This window comes from Trichosurus vulpecula, chromosome 3 (genome assembly GCF_011100635.1).
Source record: "Trichosurus vulpecula isolate mTriVul1 chromosome 3, mTriVul1.pri, whole genome shotgun sequence".
NCBI lineage: Eukaryota > Metazoa > Chordata > Mammalia > Diprotodontia > Phalangeridae > Trichosurus > Trichosurus vulpecula.
In genome coordinates this window covers 179,788,968-179,816,627 of record NC_050575.1, presented here as the reverse complement: position 1 = coordinate 179,816,627, position 27,660 = coordinate 179,788,968, and the positions used below count along the sequence as shown (strand labels likewise).

The window sequence follows — 27,660 nt, the reverse complement described above, 5'->3', positions numbered from 1 at the left end:
AGGCCTCTCTAAGTATCAATGGAGAAAGAATAAGACAAGAACAGCCCACTGTCCTTATAGCATGTGCCATATTACAAGGATATGGTCTGTGGAGTCTAGTAAGGTGCTGTCCTTTGGGACCTACTCTGTGGAATGTGGGAGACACTCCCTAAATACCCTGCAGATTGGTTACCTTGCTCAGACACATTATCCCAATAAATTACAAGGATGGTCACTAACTAAACTAAAACATGAAGTTGGTTGTAAACACAATGGATTTTCCTGACACTCCTCAGAGAGCTCTAGGTTTCCACATTCATAAACATCCTTTTATATCCAAGTCATATTATAACCATTAGAGCCAAAGCCCAAACTTGGCCATTCTGTGTCTTTTTGTTTCTATGCCAAGGCAGCATAGTGAAAAAAAGAAAGTCCCTGGGGAGAAAAACTCCTGCAAAGGGTTGAACAAGGCCTTGCAGGAACAGGGACTTTTATTCCCAACAAGACTGAAATGGCCTTGGAATCTTAACCTCTAAACTCTTATCTGTTGATATCTTATCTGCATGCCCCTGGAGGGTTAATTGGAAAATGTAAAGCCCAGGTCAGGGCTCAAAGGTGCCCATAATTTTAGCCTTTAAGAAGACCCCATGATCCCAGGGATAGAATACTTTAATTAAGTGAAAGGATAGAGGGGGGTAGGGGCCCAGGGTAATTGTAAGCAAGTACGTGAAAGTCTGGTGACATTATTACGACACCTCTCTTTCCCTACAATCTCCTTCCCATACCCTGAGAGTTAGTCCAGTGGATATTAAGAGACTAAAAAGATCACTTTATGGCTTTGTTTTGGTCCCCAATGAAAGCCGTCTCAGTGATGCTCCTGCCTTTCCTCAGCTCTCAATAGAGGTCCTGAACATAGGCCCAGCATCAGTACTGCTTCAGGAATGAAGAGCCAAATGGGGAGAGAAGCCAACTGGCAGTTTGGAGACTTGTTCCCGAGAGAATAAGGAAAGAAGATTCCCTCTCTGCTTCAAGATGGTGAGGAGAGGAAACATTTCACAAAGGTAGAGAGTTGAGTGGAGTCTGAGTTATGGCATGAGGAAAGCAAACTTTTTCAGTGTGTCAGTGAGGGGCAAACACTTCCAGGCACAACCATGAATATATCCAAAAAGGAACTGTGTAAAGCTAGTCAGTCACTTGACTGTTCATCACTTACCACATTAAAAATCAGCTCCTTGAGGAGCTACATTAAAAAAAAAAAGGCTTCTAAATTCACCTCTCCACTTATCTACCTGCCTTCCTCACACTCCCTTTTACGCCAAACTCTCTACAGGGCGTGGGTAAGATCCACACGGAAAAACTCAAGTCAGTAACCCACCAACATATAGTCACACCCTAAAAAACCTATACTGTTTGGAAGCAGAAAGACAAAAGAGGTTATCCAATTTAGTATAATACGTGGTCTAAATGTAACTCCTAATTCCATTTTCTAAAATTCTTAGATCTCTCTTGGATCACTGCTGACTCATAAATTTGGCCTTTCCTCCCAATCTTCCTGAATCACTCACATTTTTCAGCTTCAGGAGTTCTCAGACCAAAGGTCCAAAAGCTATAACCAATCCACTTACAGAGCCACCTCCAAGGGTCTCTCACATCCCACTGTCATCATCCCCACTCTCCCACTGATGAATGTTGAACTAAAAGCTTTGAATCCGCATAAAAGCCTGCCACTTCTGTCAAAAAAAATCTGTTGTACAAAACAGTGGGGATTGTGTTTTCGATTTGTCATCACAGAGAACCCCAGAGGTAATAAATAAACTTCTACCCATGGGACAATTATTACCTTATAATAAAATGAGACTTTTTTATAAAACCTTGCTTGGCTGATACCAAGAAACTCCACTCATCTACCCTGTATCAAGACACAGTTTCACACCCCTCCCTTAAATAGTGCACCCAGAAAGACAGAACAAAATTGATCCAGTCTCCTATGGGTAATATTACCCAACTGACCCTTCTGCAAGGAAGAGGGTTGCTGAGCCAGCCTCTGTCCCAACCTCACCACCCTCCCCGACCCTCCCCCACCCTATGCACTCAACACAGCTATTAGAGATTGTCCCAGAGCTGAGCGAGTTTCTGAAACACAAATCCTTGGTGGTCAGTCCCCTGGAAAAAGAGTTCAACATGTGGACAATGTGAACCAACAGCTGGTTGGGTAGCAAGTGCTTCATTTTCGAGGGCCTGACCAGCCCATGTCACTGAAGGGGCCCTCCCCGGTGGCTGACCGTGGCGGGGGGCCACAGGGTGTGCAAAGGTCAGAATCAGTGTCCGATTCCCCTTCTGCAATGTAGGGTCTGATTTTCGCACAAGGGGCCACGGCTGCGTAGCAACTGTTCAGCATGTCTAAGTTCTCCTTGGACTGGGAAATGCTAAAGCCACTGAAGGAACGCTCTAGTTCCTCATGGTCCACTGAGGGGATAGAGATTGAGGTGTCGCTGTCCCTCAAGGCACTCTCATGGTGCTTGGCAGCCATGTCCTCATTACGGAGGAACTCCATACTAGCCCGGTTACCCCCACTGTAGGCAGACAGGGACCGCTCATGGGATGGCGGTGGGGGGATTCGGACTAAAGAGCCATTATCTCCTACTGGAGAGGACCCATGGCTCTGTCGCTGATAGGCTTGGTGCTGCCATGAAGTAGATGGGGGGCATGTGTTAGAAGGCATGGCCGGTGCTGGAGGGGCAGAGAAATTCTTTTGCCCCATGGAGCTGGTGGAGCGGATGATCTTGATGATACAGCCATTCTTGTCAATGTGCTCCCGGCTCTCCTCTGGACTATGGTAGGGAGGGGCAGGTTCTGGTTCCTTAGAACCAAAGTAGGCTTCAGTTTCTGTTGGAGGGATGCCCATCCGCTGCATGTAAATGTTGACCAGGAAATCCAACTTCTTCTCCATGGAGAGAACCTGAAAATGTTCATACCAATGTCAAGTCTTAAACAGACAAAGTGAAGTTCTCATAGTAGAAGACAGAGAACAGTCCTCACCTAGGCTCAGGTATAAACAAAAAAACATAAAAATCTAGCAAGAAGCCCACCCAGAAAATTCCACCTTTTTGTTCCCTTAAATCACAGCCCACCTCCTCTAGAAGGGTTTTCTGGGTCAACCCATTCTATACCTTGTGACCTTATAAATACAACCCTGGGGACATCCCTTCCTACTCAAAATACCTTCAAAATAATAAACTACACAAATATCTTTCTGATGATTGCATGTTCACCTGTACTGTCTCTCTTTTTTGCCATCAACTCTGTGATGGCCAGGACCATGTCTCTTGTTTAGTCTGAAACCAAAACAATGCCATTCACTTTGTGCAGATTCAGTGAATTCCTAGCTAATGGAATGTACCTTTCTCTCTTTGCAAAAAATTAGCTGGAGCAATGATATCAACAGCAATAACTCACTTGTAGTGCTTTATGGTGGATCTATAAGGCATTTGGCTCCAAGAAAGCTTGTGAGGTAGGTTGCACAAGTATCATTATTCCCATTTTATGAAAGGCAACGGAGATACTGAGAAATAAAGCAACTTCACCCAGAGGCACATGGCTAAGATATACCAGAGCTGGAATTACAACTCCTATCTACAGATTCTTTCCACTACATCATGGTACCTCTCTGAACTTAAGGTATAGTCTATCAATCAACAAGCATTTCTAAAGTACCAATTTATGTAGGCAGGCAGGGGTTGGTTTTGCATTTTTTTTTGTGTCTCCAACTCTTAGGGCAGCATTTGTCATATAGTTAGCTTTTAATAAATGCTTGTTGATTTATTTGTCCTCATGCTCATTATAATGAAATTGGTCACAAGACCAAATGAGATCTGAGATATGGAATCCTCAGTCCACAAGGATAAAGGATATGGGACTGGGGTGAAGATTGGGATCCATTTCCATATCATCCTAATATCTCTTACTTGGCCAAAACCATTTTGAAAGAGTTGACAACTATCTCTGAAGTGGAACAACAGTACTCAAGGAATAGTCCTACAGGGAGTTCCTTAGGACCAAGTGAAAGTGTCAAGCTGGTGAAAGTTACTGAAATAGTCCCATTAATATGGAAGCTATCTAAAGTGCTGCATTTCAAAGAATTGGAAATTGAAGGGATGCCCATAGATTGGGGAATGGCTGAACAAGCTGTGGTATATGAATGTAATGGAATACTATTTTGCTATAAGAAATGATGAGCAGGCAGACTTCAGAAAAACCTGGAAAGACTTATATGAACTGATGCTGAGTGAGGGGAGCAGAACCAGGAGAACACTGTACGCAGTTACAGCCACATTGTATGATGACTAACTTTGATAGACTTGGCTCTTCTCGGCAATGCAAGGTTCTAAGACAACTCCAAAAGATTCATGATGGAAAGTGCCATCCACATCCAGAGAAAGAATTGCAGAGTCTGAATATAGATGGAAGTATACTATTTGCTCTCTCTCTCTTTTGTTTTGTTCTTCTTCCTCATAGTTCATTCCATTGGTTCTAATTCTTCTTTGCAACATGACTAATGTGAAAATATGTTTAATGTGAGTGTATATGTAGAGCTTATATTGGATTGCATGCCATGTTGGGGAGGGGGATAGGAGGAGGGGAGGGAGGGGGAGAAAATTTGGAACTCAAAAGCTTGTGGAACTGAATGTTGTAAGCTAAAAATAAATTAATTAATTAAAATTTAAAAATAAAATAGTTTCATTTCATAGAAAAGTCTTCCTGGAGAACATATTGTCCTAAAGAATCTCTATCATACTAGTTCATGATCTAAAGAGAAATAGCAATGACCGCAAATCTTGGTTTTTAAAGTCAGCAAAGTCTTCCCAGTCTTCCCAGGTCAACCACATACCTGTTTCTCTACTTTCCCAAGGCGGCCCATCATGCTGGGGTCTTCAGGTAGCTCCCCTTCTGCTGGCCCTTTTGTACGGTCCTTGTCAGTAATTGCTGGGCCCCGTCCAACAATCTGGTCCACTCTACCAGGAATAGAAATGCCCCCCACAAACACACACAAAACCATGAGTTTGTGGCAGGCAAGGATTCAAAGGTCCTCTCCTCTCCCCTTCTAGTCAAAGCAACAGCTCCTCAATCATGTTAGGCCTCAAAACTAGACACATAGTTTTAGAAAGCAGCTCAATACTAGTTTAGAAGCCAACAAGCATTGGTCTCGTAATTATATTTTGAAATAATATTGTGATTTCATTTTATTTTTCTCAGTCAAATGGAATATGGCACATTAACAAGGAGTAAAATGAAGAAAATTTTCATTTTCATTTCAATCCATCAATTTGCATTTACTCTTCTCAAGCTAGGAGAGATGTTTGGCCTTTGGGGGTCATATATACTACAAGCTGGCTCAGGGAAACTGCTCACTTGGTACCCATACCCCCTGCCTAGATCACCACAGACCCTTCTGGCCAGGGTATCACTTAACTCTTAAGACATTCAGTCCCTGATTGGGCCCCCCAATTTCCCCTTTCCCTTCTCTTTCTTCTTCTCCTTCCTTGTTTCTTCCTATCTCTACTTTATCCCACCCCCATTTCAATTGCTATTAGATAATGATGCCAATGAAAACATTAATAGCACCTTACAGTTATATCATACATTCTACAACAACCCTATTAGGGTGATGCTTTGCCCTCCCAATTTAATAATAAAAACAACAACAAGAAATATATATGTACACATATGTGTATATATATACATATACATACATATATACATACACATATATATATACATGCCTATTATATATATGTATATATATGTATGTATGTATGTTGTGGTTGTGTGGTTTGTCCTTCGTTCTTGAAGAGGACCATGACATCAGGAAGATGATGCCATGTCTTGCAATTCAATTGGATTTAAGTGAGGGAGGGCTGTGCAAAGTCACCAGCCTCACTTTCTCCTCCAGAGCCATTTGGGTCCAGTGGCCAGATATAGATCAGGACGACTGGAGATGGCCCAGGATACAGTGGTCGACCTTGGTTTTTTTTAAGCTAAGGTCTTCAGAGTTCTTACTTTGAGTGAGGCGATGCCCATTCAGTGATTAGGCCTGTTTAAGAAGTAAGTCAAGGGATGGCCCTTTTAATAAAAAAAATCAAACTGGAAGGGGAAGACCCTCAGGGTTGCAGGCAGAAGGAAAAATAATTACTATTTATATTCACTCTGAGCCATCTGGGCCCAAAAAATAAGTGGTGCTTAGGCAGGGACCTATTGTTGGCCAATCAATGAGAGCCAGAGTGAATTGGGTTTAAGGCCTGGTGTTTAAGAAAGAAGTCTAGCCAGTAAACCCCAAGATGAGAAGGTAGGTTTCAGCCATCAAAATTTACCTTCCTTTGGGCAGAACACCCTCAGGTAAGGGAATGATACCCAAGGAGAGGAGACAAGGGGAAAGAAGAGGAGGGAAGGGAAGGGGAAGGGAGGGGAGGGGAGGAGAAACTGAGTTTCATGTACATATATATATATATATATATATGTATATATTATATATATAATATACATAGTATATATATGTATATATTATATATAATATACATAATATATATATGTGTATGTATTATATATATAATACATATATTGCTTTAATGTTTGCAAAGCATTTTACAAATGTTATTTCATTTTATTCTCACAACAACCCTGGAAGGTGGGTGCTACTATTATGCCCACTTTACAAATGAGGAAGCTGAGGCTGACAACAGTTAAAGGACTTGCTCAGAGTCACATAGCTATGAGATAGCTGACAGGTCTTCCTTACTCTAAGTCCAGCACTCTAGCTACCTCACCACTTGACTATCTCAAGTGAGGAAAGTGAGGCTGAGAGGGCTTAGGTGACCTAAGACCATACAGGTAAGTAAAAATTGGGATTTGAGCCCAAATCTGGTGGCTCCTAGTTCAGTTTGCTTTTTTCATACTACACCTCACTGTTTCCTTCTGCTTCTACACTGTTGCTGAAATAGGGATAGTGAGAGGGGCTGAAATCTGAGATTTCTCCAGCATAGGGAAGTCCCAGGCAAGGAAGCTCCTTTGACCAATGCAGTTCAGCACCTTCTTTGCAATTTACCATCTTAGAGAGAATGGAGCACTGGGAAGGTAAGTGACTAGCACCAGAAGCCGGACCTGAACCCTGGTCTTCCTGGTTCTAAGAACAACTTGGTATGCTGTCTCCCATATCCAAATAATATGGGAAAAAACCTGTTCCTTATGCAAAGTTGGGCAGCCCCTGAAACACCTGTTATATTATCAGGACTCAATCCGTATATATGATCAAATTCTTCAAGCCCTGGTCTGAAAACTATGAAGTGACAGGTCTTCCCCCAGCAGATATCTTGGTCCTTCTCTCCCCCTCTCTCCAGCATGACCAATTCCCACCCTTTCTTAACTCCTTTGTTTTACTCCAGCATAATGTGCCACTAAGTGTGGTTGGTAAGGCCTGGGACTGTGGTTGAAACAGAGTTAAGTGTCTTGAGCAGAACAAAGATGCTGGGTATGCTGTGGGAGTTATGGCTCCATGCACCAGTAGGGGGAAAGGGAAAGAGGACAGACACAGACCAGCACAGAAACCCATCCAATGCACAAATCAAAGAAAAGAGACAAGACAAGCCCATTGCCAATGATAGAAGGGGCTGTCTTCCTTCCTTTGGAGAGTGTGTGTGTGTGTGTGTGTGTGTGTGTGTGTGTGTGTGTCTGAATGACTAAGTCATGCAGAGAGAGAGATAGGACAAACTCTCTTTTGGCAAGGAGAAGACATAGAGCTGCTTCCTTTACTCTTCCAAGAACAGAGCTGGCTCCCAATTTACCTGGAAGGGGCATGTGGTGTCAGCCTACAGTAAAGTATCCCCTAACATGGCTCTAGAGTCATCAGCATTAGAAAGAAGTCAGTTAGAGGCTGCCGGCACATCAGGACACACATTGCTTTTATTTTGCAATCTGGACATAAGTGATTTCCACCTGCAACAAGGTCTTAAGGAGTACATTTTTGCCTCCCAACTTTGAGGGAGCAAAAAAACTCATTCCCTAAACCTGAAGAATTAATTGCAAGATCTTAATAAGCTTTCTGCAGGAGCTTGGCATGTCTCTGGGGGGCTAAAGGCCCATGCAGTTCCATCAGTTTAATTGACTCTACTTATTGAGTCAATGAAAAAAACACATACATACAACTGACCTGACTGACTTTCAGATTGCCTAGTTGTTCAGAGCAATCCAGCCAGCCTGGTTGCAGGTGTAGCCTCATTGCTGAAGCTCTCCTTGGAGTGGCTGTTATATGGGGGGAAGGGGTCAGTGTGGGCACACATTGTGAATTTTAGGACTTTTCACCAATGCAAAAATCCCAGAATTAGTCAGGTAGGCCCTAGTTCCGCATAGGCAGATGGATGGAAATGTCTCCCAGCACAGTGAGACCAGCTTTCTTGACATCTGAGCTGCAAATTCCCTGCTGTTCCTGGGCTTCTCCAACTCACTCTGAACTATAGAACAGGAAATACAGGCAAATAGCACAGGGCAAAGGTCTATGATCAGAGGCTAATCAAATTGTGTCGGTGGGATATGACCTGAATTCTAATCTTGCCCCTGATGCTCTCTCTCTTTCTGGGTTTAATATAAGACTTCATCTTTGCTCTCAGTAAATCCATCTACAGAGTGCAGGCAGCAAAAAGACTATTCCTTTCTAGAGAGAAAACTATGAGACACTCAGTTGCTATTTGGGGTTGGGGGTGGGAAATGCAGGGATATCCATGTGCTCATTATATTTCTTAATACACTGAGCACAGACAGGTCAGCTGGGCCCCTGAGTCATATAATCTTATGTCAGCCCAACTGCCGTTTCACTGGGGCAAGGATGGAGATGGGAGGATTGGAGGATATTTTTGTCTTTCTTTCTGTTGAATGAAACAGAAAAAGGAAAAGTCTTGCATCAGCCATAGTGTGAGTTCTCTCATGCTCCACTGGGCTCCATGCTCACAGTTCATGCACGAAGGGGCCCAAGGCTCCCTCTGGCTCAAAGCAGACGTCAGATGTTAAACAGCTTGAATGAGGAAAATGAGGTAGGGAAATAGAGAAATATTTCAGTCTTTTTAGTTCTTATATACAATTCAAGCATTGAAGCTAAACCCCCTTCACCCATACCACATGACTGGCTTTTTTACCTACCTTTGGCTTTTTGGTTTTTGTTATTTTTTAAAGGAAAACTATATCTATGGCCTATTCTGCAGACACAGCCCTAGCTAGGATGGATCTGTGATGGGATCTCTTCATTCTGATTCCAACTAAGCAGTTAACAAGGTTACAGAGATTTTTCTTTCTCCATGTCCACAACAGTGCCTATGCCTCAGGGCTCCTAGTATGTGGGCAAATTCAGCATAAGGACTCTGGCATCTGGGCCTGAAGCCAGGAAGGAAAAGAGGAGCTCCCTGCTGCCCTTGGGTGGGCCAAGCACTCCACCCACTCCTCTAGACCTGGACCCTACGTCATGAGCCCAGGAAGGATTTAATCCTTCACACGGTGAATACCAAATGCAATCTGTGCTTGAGAAAATAAGCACTGAGATTGTCTCCTTGCGTGTGGGTTTATAAGTTTGTCATTTGCAACCTACTTATTTATTTTACTCCCCAAAAGGAACCTCATGTGTTATGGGGGAAATGCCCAACAATGGACCGAGTTTAAATTCCTGGGGATTAAGTTAAATCTTTGAAGGGCCTAAGAATTCAATATCCAGTGTGGATTTTGGGTGGGATGAGGGAGTTAAGAAAGAAGTTGATTTACCAAAGCTTGGCACCTTTCATGTATCTCAGATGACTGGCATTTTTACAGCCCCAACAGTCCTGGCTAAGAAAGGAATGAGGCCTAAGCATCAAACCTTTGAGTTGAGTGCCTAGGATGTATGTGTCTAAGCTCATGTCTCTACATCCTGGGCAGGCTTCCTTGGTTAAAGCTAAGTAGAGCTCTGACCTTGCTTCTCTTGTCCAAACACTCTCTGAAAGAGACCTGTCCCGCAGGCTTCTGATCTCTGTGTTACCACAGACAAAGCCCTAAAAAATGGCCACAGTCTGATGGAGGGCTGGGGCAGTGATATGGATAATCTCAGCAAGAAGCCAGGGCAGGTGAGGGAGGGAGGGAGTAGCCAGAATTATTCAGGGGAGAACTTCCTTTTCCTGAATTGCCAAGGTGTTGACCTCAATCCAGCCCTGCCTTTTAGCTGTAGAGACCTGTAATCTACAACAAAATCAAAACATCTGGCTGAAGAGTGAAACATACAGCCCTATTGATTTAGTTGCTAGCATGTAGGCACACATGCAAAAAAAAAGGGGAGAGAAAAAGAAGAAGAGGAAGGAGGAGGAGAAAGGAGAGGGGAGAGAGGAGGAGGGAGAGAGAAAAGGAAGGGGGAGAGGGGAGGAGGAGAAGAGGAAAAAGAAGAAAAATTGCTTCATTGATTTTTTTCTATTCTAGAAGTGTGATCTCATTGGTAAAAGGTGTATGGAAACTCCCTGTACCGATACAGATCAGCCACTCATCTATACCTTATTCTTAAAGAGTTGCCTAAGGCAGGGGAGACAAATGACTTGTCCAAGGTCACATGGTCAATATCTATCAATCTATCTATCTATCTATCTACCTATCTATCTCTATATAGAGATAGAGATATATATCAAAAGCAGGATTTAACACCAAGTCTTCCTAATTCCAAGGCCAGGCCTCTGTCCACTATGTCAGGCTGAATTCTACAGGGTTGTCTTTACTAAATTCAGTTAGGACAATCTGGTGCTTGGATGTAAGCTCATTTTGCCTAATCCTATGAAAGAATGAAGGTAGCTCCCAGGGTCACCCCTGAGTTTGTAGAGCTCAAGGAAGCCCAAGAAAAGCCCCTGGCTTCTGACCTACCCATTACATGGAAACAATCACAGCCATAGCCTGCCCGTCCATGTAGGAAAAGAGAAAGGGAGGCTCTATGGGTATAATTCAGAGTCATTGAAGGGGTGAAGCCTGAGAGCACAAGCTACATAAACACCTTGGCATGCATACCAGCAAATTACTCATTTGATGACAGGTATGTTTTCCCCTTCACTTTGAACAAGATGACAGTTCTGGAGGCAGGAGGTAACAACATGTGACTATCTATGGCAAACAGGACCTTCTGGCTTCCTCAGAGTACCCTACCAAAGAGGCAGACAATGATCCCTGAAAGGCTAACAGTTCAAATTCAAGGGTAGCACGTTCTCCTGTATAGTAAGTGCTGAGAACCGAGGAGAAAGAACATGGCCATGTGCTTACAATTGCTTTTTCAGAGAGATAGAAGATCATAAGGAAGTCTACGTGTGACCTAGTCATAGACAAAGGCACAATCCAGGCTGCTCTAATCATTTCAATAAAGCGTACCAGAATCATAGTAAGAGCTAAATGCCGTCATGTGGTCTGGTGTGAAAGAGGTTTGCCATTTAACAAATGAACAAACCCAGAGAAAGAGGCCCTTGAGCTGAATCCTAACCTAGGCGAGTATTGGGGTGATTCTTTGGGTCCTTTGGTTGGGTACTTCTTATGCCGGGGAGTTGAAGGGGGTGGGGGACCCACAATCATATCTATCCTGGCAAAGTAAATGAGAAAAAAGACACCAGCAAAATGCATAATGAAGCAACATGTGGAACAGAGTTGGTAGGAAACTTGCAGAAACATAAGGATTAACTAAAAAAACAAACAGATTTTTTTCCCCTTTGGAAAAATATATATCGTATTCCACTCAAAACAGTTGATGAAATATTTGCTTGTCCTCTGATTTGCCAAATCTTTTCTCAAGTTCAAGCAAAGCATTTAAGTCGGGGAGCCAGGCATCTACACAGCATCACTGCTGTATTCCCTAAAAGCAGCATGCAGTCCCCACTGGAATATATTTGCATGTCTATGGCAATATACCAGCAAGGATGTTGGCTACAGAATAATATATAGTCTCAATATTATCGAGATGACAGAAAATATCCTGAGCTCCTTTTTTTTTTCCTCCAGAGAATGAAGTTTAAAGGAAAACTTAAGACGAGAGAGCCTGGTAAACAAAACACAACCATAGTGAGAAAAAGGGGCGAAGAGAGGAGGGACAGAGACACAATAGAAACACCACAGTTCAACACAGACACACAAAGAGACGTAACAGCAGTGGCAGTGAGTGTGAGTTTGTCCTCATGGAGGGTAGATGGGAATTTCTCCAGAGGCTGCCTCTGATGAAGTTTTTAGTTACTCTGTGGTGCCCACCCCTGCTCACATAACCTTGCCCACCTCCAAGAAGGTAGCCAGTTCCAAACAGGAATACCAAGTATTATATTAATAACATTAATACTCACAACAATAAGCTTTTTGTAGCACTTTATGGTTTGCAAAGTATTTTACACACGTTATCTCATTTGATGGATTTGTACAGTAGAAGTTACCCCCAAAACTCAGTAAACAGGAAGTGGCTATCATTCTTGGCTAGCAGTCTTGGCTGTCCCATAAAAGCAATATCTTACATTTAAATACAGCCAAAGAACCCTTTTTCCTTCCTTCCCAGGCCTCAGAGGAAACCCACAGAAGACCAGCTAGTACCAGAATGAGACTCCCTTTTCAGGAATGAGACCTTCTTTCCTTATAGCAGAGGGACTGAGCAATGACCACTGAAGAAATATCTTAGTTATCTTCACCATGAGTACCTCCCCAAAGCTAGAGTATGGAAACCTGGAAACCAAGCACCAGGCCTCTGGAAGGAAGACAGAGAACAAAAATGTAAAACACTTCCAGGAGGCTACATGCCCTTGAGCCTGCAAGGACATCTGTTTAATTGGGCTTCAACAGAAATGACAGTCTTCCCCCTCGTCCCCAACACACACAGACACAGACACACACACATACATACACACACACACACACACACACACATGCAGACACACACTCAGGCATTCATGCACTCATGCATGCATTCACATCCACACTAACTAGTGAAAAGCCTGGCTTTTGTGTATACAGAAATATGTGAACTGAAGCACTTGGGGCAGCTCTTTCTGATCAAAAGAAAGAGGCAAGGTTTCTTTCAGCATTAGAGCCAAACCTGGAACACCTTTCCTGTTCTTTGTGCCTCACCCCCACCACTATGAAGTAATCACCTCTAAAGTCACTTCCATCAGGGAGGAGGCAGGGGTGGGGCTGGAGAGGGGCCTACCCACTCTGTTCTGGAAGGAAAGAAGGTGCCAAGCAACATGTCTATTACCACCAGGTGGACATACAGAAATCTCTTTGGTCACATCATTCAATAAATTTGCTCAGCCCTCTGTCCATCTGTCCATAAGCCTGAACCAAGGAAGGAGAGAGAGAGAGAGAGAGACAGAGAGAGATAGAGACACAGAGAGAGAGAGAGAGACACAGAGAGAGACATAGAGGGACAGCGACAGAGACACAGACGGACAGAGACATAGAGAGAGAGACAGAGAAAGACAGAGAGAGAGAGGGAGAGAGAGAGAGAGAGAGAGAGAGAGAGAGAGAGAGAGAGAGAGAGAGAAGAACAGGGTAGGAGAATAAGAGAAAGAAAAAGCGTGGGAGGAGAGAAAGTAGGAGAGAAGCAAAGTGGAAGAAGTTAGGAGAGAAAGAGAAAGAAGGGGGAGAAATTAGGGAGAGATAGAAAAAGAGAAAGAGAGAAATAAAAGGGGGAGGTAGAGAGCAAAGAACAGGGTAGGAGAGTAAGAGAAAAAAAGAGGGTGGGAAGAGAGAAAGTGGGGGAGAGGCAGGGTAAAAGAGGGTAGGAAGAGGGTAGGAGAGAAAGAAGAGGGAGAAAGAGTAGGGAGAGAGAAAGACAGAAAGAGGGAGAGAGGGAGGGAGAGAGAGAGAGAGAGAGAGAGAGAGAGAGAGAGAGAGAGAGAGAAAGAGAGAGATTGAGAAATTCAGCATAAGCACAGAAGAGGCTGGGTGGACTCGGTCTATTGCCTTCTGTCTGGTCCCCTTCCTATCCATTAATATGGAGCCAGTGAGAAAGGTTAGCAGTGAGATAGCTGCTCCACCCCCCATATTCACAGGCACAGCTATGAACCCATTTTACCTTAATCACTTAGAAGAAACCATGAGTTTTCCCCGGGGATTTGGTAAAAAGATTAAAAAACCCAAAACAAAGGAGCCAAGCTCTCACACCCACCCCATGACCGAACCAAAGCCAGAGGAGGGTCTTGCCTGGACTGAAGGTTTTTAATCCGGGATAACATATCCAGGTGTCCAGCTGAGTACTGTTCAATGACATCCATCACGTCATATGGCCTCAGGCTCTCCTTGAACTTCCGTTTGGAAACAAGGAAGCGCATGACACTGAAGGACAAGACAAAAAGGGCCTTGGAACCTCCAGACCGATAAAAACCATAACAACCTAAATACAGATTATGCTCTGTGTCCAGCCCTGTCCTCTGCCCCCAGTACACCTCTTACCTTCCATCTCAAAGGAGAGAGAGCTCAAGACAGTGAAGGGGTCAGGCTTGAACAACTCTAGATCACATCAATCTGACCTTCTGGTAAATCCTTCTACATTTCTTATCTATACCATGCAATTACCGTCTCATTGTAGAAATGTGTAACAATAATATGTCACACCAATTGGGAACTTAACACTTTTTAAAGCCCTTTCCCATTTCTCTTCTCCCCTTACAACACTTCTGAGTTAGACAGCATAGGGAATATTATGTCCATTTTACAGATGAAGAAGCTCAGTTCTGGAGGGGCTATAGCCCACAAAAGATAACACAGTTTTTCAATGGCAGCACCAGGTGTTGCTTGGAGTCTTCTGCCTCCCGAACCCATTCTTTTACTGTTGACTCTCTTAATAAGGATGACAAATCCCTCAGGAGAGGGATACACATTAAGTCCCCCATATGTGATGGTGGAGGATATCTGAACAGATCCCTGAGGATAAACTTCACGCTTTTGCCTAAGGTAGATATTTGCTTGTTTGGATAACTTTTGCTCTCCCACCTACCTTACAAGAACTCCTAATGCCCTAGTTTCAGAACTTTGAAGTTCTGTCCCTCTTTCTTTCCCCTGTGCCAAGAAACACAAAGCAAACAGGAATGTCAGAAATGGATTAAGCGTTCTTGGTGTTTATTATGATTCCTCATGATTATTCTTTGCAGCAAAAATATGTCAAAGTTTGGTTCTGCAAAGGCCTATGTATACAGGAGCATAGAGGCAACTAGGTAGCACAGTGGATAGAGTAGCAGGCCTGGAGTCAGGAAGCCCTGGGTTCAACTCTGGCCTCTGACACTAGCTGTATGACCAGGGCAAGTCACTTGATCATTGCTTAACTCAGTTTCCTCATCTGTAAATTGGAGATAGTAATAGTACCTATCTCCCAGGCTTATTTTGAGGATCAAATAAAATAAAAATTTTGAAGCACTTAGCATAGTGCCTGGCATACAATAGGCACTATATAAATGCTAGTTATTATTATCATTATTACTAATTATTATACAGGCAGGGCAACCTAGGGAAATGTGTCAGTAACCAATAGATGGAAACTACAACAGAAAACTCTTTTCAGTCTCTCCCTTTTTACTTCTTACAACTCCCTATGAATTCCACTGGTGAAGAAAAATGCTTCCCCCTTCTCCCCTCCCCTTCCCTCTCTTGGCTTAGGCACTGGGACTCTTACCACACTGCCCTGATGCTGACTTTCAGACCTGGAGTCAAATCTTCCGTCACAAACTCACAGTTGCAGCTTTTGTTGTCATCCACAATGTCCTCTCCCGGGAGACTTGCTTCTAGGTGAAATAAAACACCGGCTGTGAATTAGCTGCCATCACCGTATCTGGAGATAGTCACAGAGCCCCAGACAGCAGAATGATGTACCTAGAGGAGGAGCATACTGGTAGCCGCACTAGGTTATTTGGGGATGCCTGGGGCAAGGCTGGAACACCCAATGACACTTATAATTTTGTCTCTATAATTACTGCAAGAGCCAGGTAGTATATAACTCCTGCGTGGGGCCCTAATTGAATAAAGCTCTTCTGAACTTCCCTGTCACTGCCAAGGGTACCACCATCTTCCCAGGTACCCAGGCCCTCAACCTCAGTGTCAGCCTTAAGTCCTCATTGTTATCCACCCTACATTTCCAATCTGTTGCCAAACCTTATCATTCCTACTTTGTAATACCTCTGGTATACATCCCTTTCTCTGACACATCGACCCCTCTCATTTAGGTTCTTACCAACTCACACCTAGGCTACTGAGATAGTCTTTTTTTTAAATTTATTGATCTCTTTGGGTTTTTAGAGCACTGGAATTTCTTCCCCTTCCCAGAGAGCCATCCCACATTTAAAAAATATATATTTTTAAAGAAAAAGAGAAAGAAGAGGGAAAAAATTAGCAAAACTGATCCAAAAAGCCTGAAAATACATTCAATATTCTACATTGGCAGCCGTCCAACCTCTGTGAAGGGAGGTGGGAGGTATCTTCTATTTCTTCTTTGGGGCCATGTTGGTTCTCTCAACTGACATCTCTACTCCCTTCAGGAGGGTTTTTACTAATTCGTGATGTGGTTAGTGCTGACTCCTCATTGGAGATTTATTTTGTATATATAGCCTTTATTTGCTTGTCTGTGAACATAATGTCTCCCTACAGTAGAATATAAGCTCCTTGAAGTGGTTTTCTCCCTTTTGCATTTGTTTTCCCATGCCTAGTTTAGTGCCTAGAATATGGTAGATCCTTAACAAACTCTATTAGATTGACCAACATAGGAAAAACAAGAATTATCATACCCATTTTATAGAGAAGGAAACTAAGGCTCAGAGCAGCTGGGTGATTTGCCTATAACTTAACTTTGATTGGCAAGATTTGGATGTGAATCCAGGACATCTGACTCCAAGCTCAATGTTCTTTCTGCTACACCAATGTTCTTTCCACTCTGTACGTGAAGAACATCAGTATCAGATAGAGCCATCCAGAGGCAGCTAAGTGGATATATCTCTGGACCTAGTGTCAGGAAAACCTGAGTTCAAATCCAGCTTGAGACTCTTATTAGCTAGATGTGTGACCTTGGGCAAGTCACTTAACCCTGTTTGCCTCAGTTTACTCATCTGCGAAATGAGCTGGAAAAGGAAATGGCAAACCACTCCAGTATCTTTGCCAAGAAAACACCAAATGGTTGGAGGGGGGGAGGAGAGGAGGAGGGAGAGGGGGGAGGAGAGGAGGAGAGATGGAGAGGGGGAGGGAGGGAGAAGGAGAAGGAGATGGAGAGAGAGAGACAGAGACAGAGACAGAGAGAGCTCTTGAAGTGTTAAAGATTTATTGTAATGAATAATGATCTCACTTTGGAGGTGAGACTCTATCCAGTCTCCCCATCTTGCTTTCCTACTTAACTACTCCCTGAAATTCAGGTTGCTGGGGACATAGCACTCTCTTGCTGATCAACATAAAGTTTGCCTCTCTCTGATTTTCCCTAGAATAGGGGAGGTGGTTAAGCATCTAGGTTTCAAAAGATTTCTCAGTCTATGTAGTAAACAGATGAATTTAATATATCAATTAAGCGAGAAATTAAACAGAGTAGGCACTGATTGTCCATAAACTTGAAAGCAAGAACAGATGTGATCTATCCTTAGAATACAGTGTGGATTATAGTATAGGCATTCTTGAGGCCTGGAGCTATATCAGGGAACTGCCTGGACTCCTCACAGATCAGAACTTGGGGCCTTCACCTACTCTCCACCTCTTCTCTGACCTCAATATAATATTACGACTTTAACTCCTACATTAATGCCTCACTGGTTTGTAAACCAACACTGGGTCATCATCGGGCCACAGTGGCCTACAAGCAAAGGTCTGAGCCTTTAGAAGCACACAAACTGAAGACACAACCTAATCAATTTAGTCTCACCTTCTGAGTTCTGCCTTGATGCTGCACCTTTGATCCGGAATGCTTGCCGAGCTCGGTTTCGATCCCCAAAACTCCAGCTCTTGGGCACTTTGCTTGGGCTATCCTCAATGCTCTGGTCTGCACTGGGTGACCTCCGGACAGTCTGGGCCTGCGGAGAACTTTTCCCCTTGGCACCAACGCCTCGGGGACTGGAGAAGACACGATCTTTCAAACTGACCTTCTGACTGTTCAAGTGAAAAACCAACAGGAACAGACAGACAGACACACACACATACAAAAAAACAGCAAGAGAAGTCACTCCAGAAAGAACACACAGGCTTTCTTTCAAGTGCTTATGACTGACACCACCTCAACTCAATGGAAGAGAGACTCTGGCTGGAGAACAAAAATATAAAACTAAAAAATGGGAAGGCAGAAAATGGCCGGTTCAGAACAGCTTCCACAAGAAGGAATTGAAAAAGCAAAGTGGGTAGGGGAGTTAGTTCAGAAAAAAAATTGGCTCAATGAAGAAGGCTGAAAAAGAAATGCCCTCCATTCTCAGGAGGATGTGAAAGAGGCTCGAGTCCACAGGCTTGACCTGGTCCGTTCCCAAGTCAAGAGTCCGGCTCAGGTGAAGACAGCAGAGTGAGGCCCATGGAGTGACTAGTGATGTTTGTGAATCCTTAAATCACTTTTGTGCTATCATCCAAAGGCATCAGAAGCCTTTTCCTTACCTGTCCTCATGTTCCCACTGCTACCACCTCCCTGAGCACCCACTAAAAAAATTAATTTGGCACAATCAGATAATGTTAGTCAAAAATAGATCAAGAGAGAGAAGAGGGAGAGAGGAAGGGAAAGAAAAGGAAAGAATAAAGAAAGGGAGAAAGAAGTGAAGAAGGAAGGGAATAAAAGGAAGGAAAGAGGAGAGAAAGAAAGAAAGAAAGAGAAAAAGAAACAGAAAAGAAAGAAAGGAAGGAAGGAAGAGACAGGAAGGAAGGAAGGAAAAGAAAGGGAGGGAGGAAGGGAGGGAGGGAAGAAGGGAGGAGAGAAGAGGGGAGAGGAGGGAAGGGGAGGGGGCAGGGGAGGAGAGGGAAGTGGGGAGAAGAAGAAAGAAAAGAATGAAAGAAAGAGAAAGAGAAAGAAAGAAAGAAAGAAAGAAAATATGCTTCCTTTCCCTAAAGGACTTTTTTCTAGTTCTTGTGGCTGATCTATCATTTACCCCATTTGCAGCCAGATGTTATTTACTGAAACTTTTCTTAATACCCACCTGGATACCTTCTCCCCTCTCTCGACCCAGCCCCAACTCAACTTAAGCCAAAGCCAAAAGCAGACCCATGCTCACTAACAGGTGGTAGACTAATTATAGATGACTGAGTCTACAGAGGAATAAGTATGCAACTTGATGTGATTCAATATCCATACTTGAGCAACAAACACATGTGTTTGGTCCATGTCCTCAGCTGGGGGCAGGGGAAGGAGGCACATGACATTTAACTTGGACCATTTGGGATCATGCCTCCTCATACGTGAAGTCCCTGCCTGGGTTCTGTCTATCAATGACAAAGGAGAAACACCATTACAACTTGTCACTATGACTTTTTTGCAAGCCTGTCCACTCCCAGTAGGCTTATGATTCAGATTGCTGAGAGTCATTTAGCACAGAAGCATCAGTGGCCTTGGTCAGCTAGGTTCAGGGACTGGCATGCAGCACCAAAGTCTGAAAGAAGTGGGACTCTTGGCAGAAGCATAGGGGCTGTAATTACTCTGAATGGCTAACGCGATTCCTATCATAGAAGCTCCTTTGCCCGGAAGAGAGAAAGAGGTAAATCCACTAAAACAAACTACCCCAGTTCTTCTAAGGACCTGAAATGTCCTCCTTGTGAGTTTGTCTGAAATAATGGAGCTGTCACTTGGGGTTCAGACATCCTTGGGTTATAAAAAGATCTTCTGTAATAGGATCTGACCTACATAGAAGATGGTTAAAGTTGGCCTTATATATATTTCAGGGCAAAGCTTCAGTTCCCAATTTTGGAAACAAGCACCCCTTTACAAGGGCCAACCAGCTTCTTTCAACCCCCCACAATCATCTGGGGTTAGAAATCAATCAACTTGCTGTTGGGGCACATCTTTGAGATAATGCAATTTTTCCAAAAAAAAAAAAGGCTCTTTGGTTGCCATCATCTTAGATTGTGCCTGAGCTTCTCTGAATCTGCTGTCTTTTCTCTCATTGCTCAGTTGCCATGGAGATGATTGTGACACCCCCCAATTCACTCACAGATGACTTTTCTGCAGCAGCAAGGGGAAGAAGATGAGGCAGGGAAGACCACGCTCTAAAGTCTTAAAGGATGGACTTTAATTGATCACTGCAACTCTCAACTCAAGAATCGGGGGATGTGTCTCTTCTAGGCCCTGCTGGTGTTGTTGAGACTTCAAAAGCAACTTAATAATGTCTTTGGCATTGGGAAGCTTCACAATAAGCACACCACATTAATGTGTGTTCCCATTCCCCACCCCCACCCCCAAGCAATTCTCTGGATAGAAAAAATTTAGAGTCTACATTCAGACACAATCTCTCTGCAGGGAAGGACATAGCTTCAGGCTGGAGGGGCAAAGGGAAGGAGAGTAGGCAAAGGGATGGAACAGAGAAAACCAAAGGACACAGACACTCGCAGCAAATCTAAACCCATTTTCTCACCCAGCAGGAAGGCCATGCAGAGGGGAGTATAGTGTCCCTGGGATCATCTCTAAAAGGTAAAGCAAACATTAAAAGGCCTTCTTCTGCACGTGGCAGGGTAGATTTTGCCACCTACGTGTGTGTGTATAGAAAGTCTGCCAAGACAGGAGATTTAAAAATAAGATGCTCCAATGATTTAGCATACAGAAGGAGAGACTCCTTTTGTTGGTGCAGAGACCCAGGAAGAAAAGTAATCTTGTACTATGGGACCTCATTATGGCACCATCTTAGGACCTACTCAAGTACTGCTTTCTATTCTGGTTTTCTTAACTAGGAGTTTATGAAGATTTCTTGGAGAATATTTTGATGACTACATGTCCACATAATTAATTTCCTTTATAATCCTATGTATTTTATGTACTTAAAATACCATTCTGAGAAGGGGTGCATAGACTTCATCAGACTTCGACACAAAAGTTTCAGAAGCCCCTCCTGTTTCAGAAGCCTGTGGAGCAACTCCTTGTGGATGATGTCACCTCGTGTAGAGGTTTTTATTCATACATTGCCAACTAAGCTCTCTTAGATAAAGTACAAGATGACCCTACCTTATGTCAACCAACCTCTTCTCTCTATAAAATGGCATTAGAAATCCCAGCATAGTAATCATTGCCAGAAACTTTGGTCCGTCCTGTTCTAGTTCACTTGAAAATTATGGATTCACAAACCAAACTAAAACACAGACCACTAAAACCAGAAGCAATGAAGTTGCCTCACTGATCTAGTTTACATCTCAGCTACAGGTCAAGTGTCTGATTCCCTTCTTGCCACCTCCTCCTCCCTCTGCCATATACTCCTAATCCAGCAAGAAGTTGGTGCAGCTATAATGTATTAGCTTCACAATTAGTAGGCTCAGAAAGGCAGCACAAAAAGACAAGAAAAAACAGAAAAGCAGCTGGAATGCCAGGAGTCCAGAAAATCTGAAAAGTGGACCACTTGCCCAGGAAAACTGGGAGAAGGCTAGAGTGTGATGGAATTCTTCGTAAAAAGAATCAAGGGAGGCCAATGTGTCCCTTGAGGAGAAGTAATTTTTTTGCTTGGAAGATTGGCATGTGAATTTTTATGATCTATCCCTTCACTCATGTTTACCAGTGTTATCCAATGAAAGTTCAAGGAGGTAGATAAGCTACAGACCAATCTCTGGACAGGGGTTAGAAGAATCAGGACATGGCAAGCTCACAGATATCTACTCTCAGTGACAAGTGCTTTGTTCTCAAGACAAATCCCTTCATCATTCCTCTTTGAATGACTACCAAAAAAAGAGGCCAATGGACCTTCTGCTTACACTATGTTCCCTGTACTTCAGCGCTGGACTTTCAGGAAGGAACAAAGGTATTTCAGAAGAGCATCTATATCTCACAAACCACTTAGCTACTTCAGCTCAAAGTTGCTCAAATGTTCATTTCAGCAGGCCTCAGTCCATGTAGGACCCATGGGTCCCCAAGGAATATGGTACCTCAGGTTCTGCAAGAAACACTAAGGCACTCTTATCTTTCACTTTAATATACCCTCTATCCTCAGAAAGGCAATGAGATTGCATGTTATTTTCAAGGAGATATTAATATATAAAGCACATAAAATTTTGTTGCTCTGGAAATTTCTTCCACCAATGAAGATCACAACCTGTGTATAATCTATAGTCCCAAAGAATTGTCTGAGGTTGAAAAAGGGTAACTAACTTGCCCAGGGTCTTACAAGTAGTAAGTGTCAGAGGCAGGATTTGAATCCAGGCCTTCTAGACTTCAGCATCAACTCTCTATCCACCATCCCATTCTGCCTGTTCTTCAAAGAGACACAAGGAATGCAGTCATCCAAGGGAAATAGTAACCACAATAAAATGGGTTTTTAAATCATCACTAACTAAAATATCCCTGGAGGATGCTGCTGCTACCGAGGGTCCAAAGTCTAATCACCATACTCTCAGAAGTCTAAGTTTCCAGGCAGAAATATGACACTGGAGTCACTCTGCAATTAAGAATTGCCTTGGTTCTGCAGTGATAAGGTTAGCAATTGCTCTGCTGTGAAAGCGATGCTCATGTGGGCTGTTAGAACTAGCCCACGGGCTGCCAGCGGATTCGGACTGCGTTGGCAGCACTGATTCCACCAGGCAAGATATGTAGTGGGATCTGTGGGGCAGAAAAGTGTACACTTACACATGGCTGAATGAAGGACATATGGAAATGAATCAGAGAGGTGCTTCAGAGTCAAGCAGACTCAGATTAGAGAAGAAAGAAAGAAAAACACTTGGAGTCTAATGCTTCTTACTTCCAAGTAATGAAGTGACTCAAGGCAACTTAACTGGCAACAATGAAGAATGACAGCTAAGCCTTGTTGCCAGGGGAGGCTGTAGAAGACACTTAAATTGAGCTATTCCTCACTGCACCTGCTCCAGAAACAAGCTGAACAGCCCAAGGCTGCCTACATACTGACTCCTGTCAAGGAGTTAATAAAGTATCAGTCCTGCTATGTTAATACCCACATACGACGACAGAAGCAAATGCAGCTGTTTCTGTCGATCGGTGTGGGGATCAGATTCTGGGCTCTTGTGAATACTGGAGGATGTAGGTAATCTCCTGTTTTTACTTTTAGGAAGAGTTTGGGATCAGCTTGAGCCTGGTAATTGATTTCTCTGAGCTTTGGCTGAAATGAGGGTCTGGGGGCGTTTCCTTGTTATCAGAAGTTGTAATCAGTCATTTTTTTTCAACAAAGCTTTTGTCAAAAGTAAGTTGAAACATCCTCATGGACAAGATGGAGAGAAGTCCACTAGATAATAAATAGTACAGTTAGGTGAGTAGAATCAGGTGAACCTGATTAAATCACTAAAACCAGGGAAGAAAAGAATCTATCAGTTCCAGCCTGGGGGCAGGGGGACAGGGGACCGGGATTGGGGGGAAGTCACATAGCTGCATTGGTCTGACTTTGTCATTCTCTTCCTCAATAAACTCCAGGAGTTCCCTAGAGCCTCTGGGATAAAATATACATTGTTTGATGTTTAAAGGCCTTCATTGTCTGACTCCAACTAACCTTTCTAGACTTATTATGCACTACTCCTCTTCTTACACTCTATGTTTCAGTCAACTGACCTTTTGGCTGGTCCTATACCATCACTATCTCTAATCCTTTGTGTCGAAGATCCCCCGTGGCTGGAATGCAGTCCTTCCTCAGCTCAGCCTCTTAGAATCCTCTCAACTCAAGCACTATTTTTCCACGTTAAACCTTTATGAGTTCACTCGGGTTTTAATGCCCTCCCTCTCCAAATTATGTTGTATTTCTTTTGTATATATTCTATGTACGCATAATACATAGAATGTAAGTTTCTTGAAGGCAGGGACTGTTTCATTTTTGTCTTTGTATTCCTAGCACCGAGTTTGACACCTAGTGCAAACTAAATAAGTAACTGTTGATGATTGATTGGGTGCTGGTAGGCCTCTCTCCTTGGCCCTGTTCTATTTAAATTTTTATCAATGACTTACAGGAAGGCAAAGATAGAATGCTTATCTCATTTTTTGGATGACTCAAAACTGGGAGAGATGGTTAATACATTGTATAACAGAGCTTGGATCCAAAAATATCTCAAAAGGGTGGAATGATGAGCCATGTCAAATAAAGATGAAATTTAATTGGGAGAAATATAAAGTCTTGAACTTGAGGGTTTTTTAATGAGCTGTACGAGTACAGCAGAGATAGAAAAAAATTTCATGTAAAAAAACTGGGACATGATTTTGATGGATTATAGGATCAATAGGAATCATCGATAAGACATGTCAGGCCCCCTAAATTAATGCAATCTTAGGATGAATTATAAATAATGCATTATTAAGTGCCAGACACTGTGCTAAGCACCACGGATACTAATAAAATAAAAAAGACAGTCCCTGCCCACGAGGAGCCTACAATTTAACGGGGGAAAAAACAAGCAAACAAGCAATATACAGGATAAATTGCAAATAATCAACAGAGGTAAGGTAATGGCATTAAGGAGAATTAGAATCGGCTTCTTGAAGAAGGTGAAACTTTAGCTAAGATTTAAAGGAAGCCTGGAAATCCAAAAGGTAGAGATAAGGAGGGAAGGAATTCCAGGCATTGGTCACAGTCAATTAAAATTCTCAGAGTTGGGACACGGAGTGTGTTGTATTAGGAACAGCAAGGAGACCAGTGTCACTGGATCAATAAGTGCAGGGGAGAGGAAGGTGATCAGGATGATGAACAGACTCAGAACGTGCCATCTGGTTATCAACTGAGGGTAAATGGAGATAGCTTATAGGATAAAAGATTTGGTATAACATGATCTTGAAATATTTGAAGAACTATGCAAGAGAGAATGAAAATATTCTGCCCCAGAAAGCTGAACTAGAACAGATAAATGGACGTGACATGGAAACAGATCTCAGCCTAATGCATGGTAAAACTTTCTAGCAATGACAATTGTTCACAATGGGAATAGGCTGTTTGGTAGGGAGGGAGTTTCTTGTCAATGTAGATCTTAAAGCAAAGAAATTACCACTTATGAGGGATGTTGCAGGGGAGATTCCCATTCAGGTACAGGTTGAACTAGATGACACCTGAGGTCTCTTACAACTGTGGGAGTCTATGATTCTAGGAAGAATTGGAGAGAAGATAGAGAGTTTGGATGATGGGAAAATATTGAACTTTTCACTTGTACCAAAATCATGGAAATTGTAGGAAGCAGTTGGTGCCTACAAGGTTCCTAAACTCCAATATTTCAAATGTACAGATTTAAAATTATGAGGGCTCTATATAATCTATACATTTATTTTCCTTCAGGTTGCCACTCTCCTCTAATCTCTCCAAAGCTGTGGATGAAGTCTTAGACTGGGCATTTGAGAGCTGGAATCAGAGAGTCCTTCAGGGCAACTTTTTCCAGTTACTCAGAGGCAACCGGCATCAGATTGAAGTCATGGTTAATCTGGGAGTATCCCTAAGGAAATCCAAAAATAAATAGATCCCACTATCCCCAGTGCTACAGTTACTGCTTCTATAAGATCTCAACCATGACTGCCTCCATCACTTAGCAAATGTCCTCCCACTAACTCAATCCCAATGACCACTGACCCATTACCATTACTCCTTCAATAGCCAGCTGTGCTTACTTATTTCTGTCAAGTATACCTGGATTATCTTTGACTCTGAGCTCCTTGAGGTCAGGGACTCAGCCTGTCCTTTAAATTCTATGCCACCCAGATGCCTGTGTCCTGCTAATCACAACTTGGGAGCTTCTCAAATACTTGTTTCTTGAAAAGAGAGCACCCAGCTTGCAAGGACTGCTAAATATATATCTCCCCTAGTTAGAAGTAAACAAAGGCCAAGACCAAAATGTGAGATATGGGGGATCATGCAAGAAATTAATCCTGCAGAATTTAGCTAAGAGAAAAGAATTAACATCATCCAAATTAACTGGAAGCATTCATTGTGTCTGGTTTTGCTCGGGAGGTTGGAAACACTGGACTGACTGTCCAGTGAAAGGACATTGAAAGTCCAGGACAACCCCAACAGGAATACAAGATACATTCCCATAGCCAAGAAAAGGGAGATGGGTCATGAACAAGAGTACCCAAGGAATAGAAAAATGGAGGAAAAAGTCAGACACAGACTCAAGGAAGGCTCAGGGAACTGAAAGTAAGTGTAAATAATGAACAGAATGGTAGATTTGCAGTAAGGAAGGCCCAAGTTTGAATCCTGCCTCAGACATTTAGTAGCTGTGTGACCCTGGACAAATCACTTGACCTCTCAGCCTCAGCTCACTCATCTGTAAAATGGAAATAACATTAGCACCTACCTCACAGGGTTGTTGTGAGGCTCAAATGAGATAACACATTGTAAAGCACTTTGTAAATCTTAAAGCGCTATATAAATACTAGCTATTATTATAATGTGGAATTTCAAAGAAAAAGAATCTTGCCATTAGCTCTGGGAGAGAAGGGACATCAGCGGTTCAATTCCTTGCTTTTCCTAAATTATTGACCTCATTTTTTATGCTTAAGTTCCCCAAGAGTCATATATCCCTATACCACAGTGGCCTTTATCCCAACAAGAGAAGGCTTTGTCTCTTTGCAAAGCCTCCTACAAGTTCCAAGTTCTGTCTCTGCCTCCCTAGCAGACATGATGCTGGGTGATATCTTGGAGGCATCTACAATCACTCTTGCCTCCTCATCTGAGTAGGCAGTAGGAAGAAAGGAATGGGATAAGGGAAGTATACTCCCAATCTCACAAGGAGTTCATGGTCCCTGGACAAAGGCTGGTGGAACTGAGGATGTCAGATGGATTCAATACCACATGCAGGATGCCATTTCACAAGCATGCTGCCCCCCTGAGTCCCTGATCTCACTGCATTTCCCCACACACACACACACTCAGCACAGGTCCCTTTGGGCATCAGCACTGACAGCATGCAGGCGATGAGAGGACCAGTCATCCAACCCCAAGGGACAGAGTTGGCTGCCTACATTTTTCCGTGCTCCGCTTTTGGGGGAGGAAGAGGTTGGAGAAGGAAGGGGCCAGAAGGGTAGGGAAGAAAGTTCAGGGCAAGCAGGAGAATGAGAGACATAGTCACACACCAAGACAATAGAAAAAGACATGATAGAAAACATGGAAAAGTCTTATGCTCCTTAGACAGGTTGTCAAGAAGCACAAGTTCATAAGGAATTTGGGGAGTTGTTTGAGTTTTTTCCCACCATCTTGTCCAGTCTGCATAGGGGACACTGAAACTGGCCTGGGGGCCAGGAGAGGGAGGGTGGAAGGATGAGTACCTAACACTCCTTCTCTGTGTGGGTTGGGACCTCCCTGAGCTTCTCAGAAGCTCCCCCCAACACACACAGAGAAGAGGCATCCTTTTGGTCGATGTAGGCTGCTTACACATTAGTCTAACTGCATAGTAGAGGTTCTAGATTGTCAGACCTCACTGAAAACAAACAGTGTAGGATCAACCCACCCGGGAAGGTTTACTTTTGAGCTTTCAGAGAAACCAGCACACAACTTTTCCTTTTAATTTTAAGTTTGTTTGAGTTTTTTTTAGCTCTGGACAGTAGGAAAAGCATCTCACCTTTCCTCATCTTTGCCA

General features: G+C 43.1%; 1 protein-coding gene across 6 annotated transcripts in view; it reads right to left on the bottom strand.

Annotated features, from left to right (window-relative positions):
* Positions 1-2,132: 2,132 nt before the first annotated feature.
* The window catches only part of KCNQ2 (potassium voltage-gated channel subfamily Q member 2), a 155,521-nt gene continuing 129,993 nt past the window's right edge, over positions 2,133-27,660 (bottom strand). For 3 of the 6 annotated variants that reach the window (XM_036752647.1, XM_036752648.1, XM_036752650.1), the window contains 5 exons: positions 17,873-18,096; positions 15,653-15,761; positions 14,188-14,319; positions 4,868-4,991; positions 2,133-2,938 (listed from right to left, as the gene is read on the bottom strand). In XM_036752647.1, the coding sequence (XP_036608542.1) occupies positions 2,204-2,938; positions 4,868-4,991; positions 14,188-14,319; positions 15,653-15,761; positions 17,873-18,096 (1,324 nt within the window). In that variant the 3' untranslated portion in view covers positions 2,133-2,203. Of the gene's footprint in view, positions 2,939-4,867; positions 4,992-11,494; positions 11,591-14,187; positions 14,320-15,652; positions 15,762-17,872; positions 18,097-27,660 lie in introns of all 6 variants that reach the window. The other 3 variants (XM_036752646.1, XM_036752649.1, XM_036752651.1) reach the window with 3 other exon arrangements.